We start from the raw sequence: 6,828 nt of genomic DNA, 5'->3' as shown, positions 1-6,828 counted from the left end.
AATGAAGAAAAAAAAAATTTACCCACATGGCCATTCCACATCAAGAACAAAATCAAAAAACTTGTCCAACCTACTCCATTCCATATATAAATGAAAATCAAAAAACCTTTCCATCATGTTCATTCCACATCCAAAATGAAAATAAAAAAACCTATACACATGTCCATTCCACGTACTTAACAAAAATCAAAAGGCCTGTATACACATCAGAATTACACATATTCAAAAACCTGTTCAGTCTAGTAATGATAATTTCCAAAATCAAAAGGCCAATATACACATCATTTCCCTCCAAAAAAAAACTCCCCCTTTGTCCAAACTTAATTCTTGTTTGGTTTCTGCATTGCCTCCTTTTCACGTCTTCTTGCCCGAGCTGCTGTTGCTTTCCCTGTTTTCCTTGCTTGAACACTATCATTCAATGCAGTTGATGCATTATGTGATCTTGTCCGTTGAGAGACATTGACTTCAGCTTCACTAGCCCCCACATTTTGACTCTCCTATACAAGCATTTAGAACAATCCAAGTATAGTTGAGTAATTATGGAAGTATAATATATCTCTAATATTTAGTAGGATTGATTACAATATCATAAGATGATAACTGAATGGTCTTTGGAGAATGAATCATGGTTACCTTCACAATACTACCTTTCCTTGCCCTTTTCCTCCAAATTTGACCCGCTTTACATGTTCTCCTGTTATGACCCTGAAGCCCACACTTATCACATCTTACTGATGTAGACTTTTTTCTGTACTCACTTCCTGCTGGTTCACCATCCTCCTTTTTTCTAACATTTTTCGGTTTGCCTAGGTCCCTTCTCAGAGGTGGAGGCTCCACCACTCCCATACTACTTGTTTCTTCCAACTCTTATATGTTAGGAAGTGTGTGTATCATGTTCTCATAGGCTTGTAGATATTTCCCTAGAAAAAAAAAACTATCACAGTAATCTGATAGGTTTTCCCTCTTAAATGTAATACAACAAGCCGCATGTCTACATGGCAGCCCAGTAGCCTCCCATACTTGACACCCACATTTTCGAGTATTCAAGTTTACCACAAATCTTGATGTGCCATCGTTCACCTCAAATTCGTTATATCCTACTGATAGGGCCACACAAGATCTTGAATGCTGGTGGATCACATCCATTCTCTTCTTAATCTTTGGTGTCAAAGTCCCCTTGTAAGAACAAGCTTGCTCAAACCTCTTATGTAATTTATCCATCAAACTTATCCGCACTTGATCAATTGAATATAAGATGGGTTTGTCTCTATACGGGCCTACCAAGTTATTGAAGGACTTTGTCATGTTGTTGGTTATGTGATCACTTTTTGTTTGGTGATTAAATGCCCATCTTGACCATGAACTAGGCTGGTTTTCCATCAGAAAATCATATGCTTTTTGATTTATACTCTTGATCTTAGCCATTGTCTCTGTCCACTCAATTTCTCTGTAAGCCCTTGATGCAGTCCAAAATAAAGCTTTTAGCTTCTCACCTTTATAATCTTTCCTGAAATTTGCATACAAATGCCTATTGCAATGCCTTGTATGTGATTCAGGGAAAACCTCCTTAATTGCATCAGTTAACTCCTACACACCCAATAAGAATGAAAAAAAAAAAGCAATATCAGAAATCAGCAATTGATATAAAAAAAAAGAAGTAAACAAATTTAAAGAGAAATGGATAAGAAGACACCTTTTGCTTATCTGACATGAAAGTTAAATACCCCATGTCATTTGATGTAGAATACAATGCAGTATACAGATTTTGAAGGAACCACAGCCAGCTGTCTTTGCACTCATATTCAACAACAGCATAGGCAAGTGGAAATAATCCATTTTTCCTGTCAACAGAAATAGCTGCCAGTAGTATCCCTCCAAACTTTCCCTTTAGATGGCATCCATCCAACCCAGTAAATGGGCTACAACCATTAAGAAACCCTATTTTGCTTGCTTCATAACAAACAAAACACCTTTTAAACACTAGATTGTCGGCCATGTTAGTTCTTGAAATGAATTGAAGCTTGAACATTGAACTTGGATTGGTTTGCCTAACCATCTCTCCATACCTTGGAAGCTTGAAATATGACTTGGCATGGCTATCCTCATTTACTTATTTTGCAAGAAGACGTGCCCTCCAAATATGACTGTAAATTTGTTGAAGCTTATAATCCTTCTATAACATGGCTTTGATACTATTAGTAGACAACTCAGGATCTGCTGTAAGTTGTGGACCAAGTTTGTCAGCAATCCATCTTGATGTTGCATCCAAGTTTTTGTCTTTTCTTTGAGAACAAGTATGCTGAGGATTAAAAGACTTCATCATTAAAGTGATTTTATCTTTAGTCGGTGATGCATGAATTCTCCACTGACAACCATCTTCAGCACAAATAATAGTTACCCTTGTCCTCTCATTTTTTATTCTCTGAAGCTGAAAACCCTCTTGGATTGCATAATCTTTTAATTCTCTCATAAAATGGTCCACATCATCAAATATCATACCATCCTCTAGTTGGACTTTTCCTTCAACATCAACCACACTTCTTGCCCTATGGACTTGTGGTGCATGGAACTCATCAGAGTCGTAATCTGATAAGTCATCAATTCCAATAGATGCTTCATCAAAGTGCACCTCTTCTTCACTTCCACTTTTACTAATATATTCAAAGCCATCATCACTTTGCATTTTCCAGTCTTCATCTTCTAAGTCATACATACCATACTCACATCCACCTGAGTATGTATTAATCACATCATTTGCTTCATCTATCACCTCTACCACATCTACAATAGATTTGCCTTTCTCACCGTGACTTGAAATTATCCCGGGGATTGTACCACTACCATGTTTGCTTGATCTCATGTTGGATGCACCAGTTCTGCCTATAGAAATACCCGAGCTACCAGAACTCTGGACTGTCTGTCTTGGTACTCTAGATGTACCACTTTTATAATGAACAGATGATCCAATTCCAATGCTAGGAGGTTGCACTTCATTCCTCTGTCTTTTGCTTGGAAGGTTTCTACCAACAACTTTGAATGGATAGTCATTAATGGTATGACCACCAGAACCATTGTCAAACTCCTTCACATTTGACACATACACCTCATCTCTTAAAAAATAGACAACACTTGCATGAGTGTGTCATCGTTCCATATATCAATCATATCCCTACTATCAAGCAGCATAGCTTGACAAGTGAACTTGATAGACCTCCCATATGGAATATGTGACAACACCGTACTGTAGATGTTGCATAGTAACTCAAAATAACTGAACTTCTCTCTATCAACAATCTTGTGCTCAACCTTCCCATCGTAATGGTAATACAATGTGTAAGGATCCATCCTACAAATGATAACAATGCAATTAGTAAAATTCATAATATTTCTCACACTTTCTCTTATAATAAACATGAAAATCATAGCAAAATATAGCAAAGCACAGTTTTACCAAATGTAAGAACCACCATATTTGTCTTATTCAGCAAATAGTTCACATTGAATTTTTTACCAAGAAAACTAATAGTAAAAGTTGTCTCTGAAACACAAGCATATGTTAACATGGAATTTCTTTTTTTTATTTTTTCAAAAAGAAAATAAAGTTTAAAGTGATGGGTTGTACCATACAAGAATGATTTATTAGTAGAAGTATAGATAAGAACCATTCCACATTCAAAAGGCCACTACAACATGGAGATAGTAATATTAACAGATGTAAAGAGACCCATAAAGCATAAAGCACAAGGAACCATTGTTTTGGAAACAGTAACATATTAGGAAAATAAGGAGCAGAGCCCAATAATGCCTCAGAAACCATTTACAAGAGGCATAGTTTAGTACATCTATGGGACCCTTAAAGCACAACCAAAACACATTTCAATTTTAGCCAAGCTATGGTGCAAGACAAGAATAAGAATGATTTATTAGAATAGGAAAAGAAGAGGGGACCAAATGCTTAAAAAAGCCACAAGAAGTGATGGTACTATCGGAACCAATAAGGCAGATACATATCATTTTCAATGGCTTAAAAAGGGAAAATTCTGTTCTGAAGCAGCTTGTGGACAAGAAACTAATGTATAATCATCCATGGTTGAAATCTACAGGTATAATCTGACAAAATGGTTTCAATCGTTCGATAGCTATTTGATGAGCAATTCGTGCATGTATTAATCATTATACAAGGTTATTCATATACAAAAGGATATCAAAACATTTCTCAATCATATATACCCAGTAATGAGAATAGAATTCAGATACAGAGTGAAGAGAGCCAGCAGAAGTAGCTGTTCCTATCAATCGATTTGGGGATGATCAATAAAAGGGTAAAATTTCAGAGATACCTGTAGTCGCTGGAGGGGGTTCGCCGCCGTAGTCGCTGGAGGGGGTTCGCCGCCGTAGTCGCTGGAGGGGGTTCGCTGCCGTAGTCACCATCGTCGCCGTCGTCGAAAGAGTGTTCGCAGCCGCCGATCTGCAAGCCTACCCGTTCTTCTTCTCAACTCATTGAGGCTGATTTGTGACCCGTTAGAAGTGAGTAGTGAGTTAGGGTTGTGAAATCGATTTGGGGATGATGAATAAAAGGGTTAAATGAGACAAGGAGGCAGGATAACATACCTGTAATCGCCGGAGGGGGTTCGCAGCCTCCGTAGACGCTACCGGAAGGTGTTGCAGCCACCGATCTAAAAATTCCTATCAATCTTCTTCTCCGACGTTCTTCTCTTACTCAGTAACTCGCGCGACTCGTCATATTTGAGTTGTGAGTTAGGTTTTCTTCAATCGATTTTGGAAATAGAACCATTAAGGGCAATTTTGGTACTTCATTATTTTGAAGGGCAAAATGGAATTTAGAAAAAATATTAACTGTTGATGTCAGCATTCTTGGTATATTATGTAACGTTGACTGACGGTAGGGTGTCCGAGTCCAATTTGGTGAAAGAGAGGGGGTGTCCATATAATATTGGCATTCTCCAGGGGGTGGCGTTGTAAATTACCCTTATTATTATTCACTTCACATGCATGGCATGTGAATACTCCAGAGTTTGCCTCGTGGGACTCCTGTGACTTTATCCACATTTCTGGACGTTACATATATTATTAGGTGCTCCTTTGCATCCATAAATGCCTAGAAATTGAAGGGGACGTGCCTTTGTAAATTGCTTACAGCTATCTCAGAGATGGTGAAGCTCAAGGGTACCTACACAGTCATTCCGGCGGAGCCAACTCCAGCTGGCAAGCTTTGGTTATCAGAGTTAGACCAAGTTAAGCCCTTTACCCATGCACCAATCGTCTACTTCTACCGCCCTCAAGCTGATAATAAATCCATCATCATCTCCTCAGCAATAGATACCATGAGAGACTCTCTAAGTAAAGTTCTAGTGCAGTTCTACCCATTAGCAGGTAGGCTTCAATGGACCGAAGGAGGCCGGCTTGAGCTCGATTGCAACTCCATGGGAGCTCAGCTCTTGGAAGCGGATTCCGACGTTGAACTCTCCGACTTTGGAGACTTCACTCCAACCCCAAAGATGGGAGAACTCATGCCTCACATCGATTACAGCCTCCCCATCAATGAACTCCCTCTCTTTCTAGTGCAACTCACCCGATTCAGCTGTGGTGGAATCAGTATAAGCACCGCTATCTCACACTCTGTGGTGGACGGCTTCCCGGCCATGCAATTGATGAACACATGGGCGAAGGTCTCCCGTGGAGAAGACTTGGACACACCACCACCGTTCATTGACTCAAGTTTATTACGCAGGAGTGAATACCCGGCCACCCTGCGGTTCAACCACCCCGAGTTTGATCCACCCCTGGTTTTAGTCGATCAGACCGATGACAAAGAGGAGAAGTTGAAGGAAACCACGGTGGTGATGTTGAAGTTGACGAGAGATCAAGTGGAGAAGCTCAAGAAGAAAGCTAATGAGACCCTTACTGGTCGGCTCTGTAGTAGAAACGAAGCCATTGCTGCTCACATTTGGAGGTGTGCATCCAAAGCCCGTCAGCTGAAGTATGAGCAGCCGACAATGGTGCGCATGGCCGTCAATAGCCGGAAGCGGCTTCGTCCGCCGCTTCAAGATAATTACTTTGGGAACGCTACCTTACATACGCATGCGACGAGCCGGGCGGGTGAGTTGATGGGAAAGCCATTAGGGTTTGCTGCAAGTAGGATCAGAGAGGCAGTGGAGAGGATGACTGATGAATATTTCAAATCTGCCATTGATTTCTTGAGAGGGCAAGAAGATTTGAGAAGTTTCAGGACTGGGTTCCATAAGGTCGGTTTCCAGAAGGGTCCTTCCTTGGGAATCCTAATCTGGCTATTACTAGTTGGCTAGAGTTGCCCATATATGGAGCGGATTTTGGGTGGGGAAAGCCCATTTACATGGGACCCGTGTCGTTGGGCTATGATGGGAAGTCTATTATCATACCAGGATCTGATGAGGAGGGAATCATCATTCCATTTCGTTTGATTTCCGCACACATGGAGGATTTCAAGAAGTTCTTCTACGATGATATTGTTAAGCAATCATAAATCAAAACTTTAATTGGAGTGTCTAAATGACATATTTGTCGGTGTATTTTGAATTTGACATCTTTGTTGGTGTATTTTGAATTTGACATCTTTTATTTGTATATTTCTCTTTTTAAATTAATAATTACATCTTATTTTTTTCTTAAAAGTTCTTAGTTAAGGGTATATAAGATTTTTAAAAAAAAATTTAAAAATGACTTACCATTATATTTTTATAAAAAAATTGTCGTGCTACAAATTTTTTTGAGTGCACATATGACACGATAGTATTTATGTTCATTGGAAAAACAATTTTGTTATCTAAA

The 6,828-nt window shown here is 39.3% G+C and overlaps 1 protein-coding gene and 1 pseudogene across 1 annotated transcript; one reads left to right on the top strand and one right to left on the bottom strand.

The window, feature by feature from the left end:
• Positions 1-320: 320 nt before the first annotated feature.
• On the bottom strand, positions 321-1,996 carry LOC122072929. Its single transcript, XM_042637371.1, has 3 exons — positions 1,694-1,996; positions 1,021-1,587; positions 321-497 (listed from the first exon to the last, which is right to left on the bottom strand). The coding sequence occupies exons 1-3, from the start codon at positions 1,994-1,996 to the stop codon at positions 321-323; spliced, it is 1,047 nt and encodes a 348-aa protein (XP_042493305.1).
• Positions 1,997-5,031: 3,035 nt separating this feature from the next.
• Positions 5,032-6,555, top strand: LOC122082422 (annotated as a pseudogene).
• Positions 6,556-6,828: the final 273 nt, after the last annotated feature.

This window comes from Macadamia integrifolia, chromosome 1 (assembly GCF_013358625.1).
Source record: "Macadamia integrifolia cultivar HAES 741 chromosome 1, SCU_Mint_v3, whole genome shotgun sequence".
Classification (NCBI taxonomy): Eukaryota; Viridiplantae; Streptophyta; class Magnoliopsida; order Proteales; family Proteaceae; genus Macadamia; species Macadamia integrifolia.
This window is presented reverse-complemented; position numbering and strand designations above follow the sequence as displayed.

Bases quoted from the DNA above. Each gene is read 5' to 3' on its own strand.
- LOC122072929 (XM_042637371.1), bottom strand. From the start codon at position 1,996: ATGGCCGACAATCTAGTGTTTAAAAGGTGTTTTGTTTGTTATGAAGCA. The intron at 1,588-1,693 runs GTGTCTTCTTAT...TTGGGTGTGTAG, and splicing joins TCATGTCAGATAAGCAAAAG to GAGTTAACTGATGCAATTAA. The intron at 498-1,020 runs GTATGGGAGGCT...ATGCTTGTATAG, and splicing joins CTCGAAAATGTGGGTGTCAA to GAGAGTCAAAATGTGGGGGC.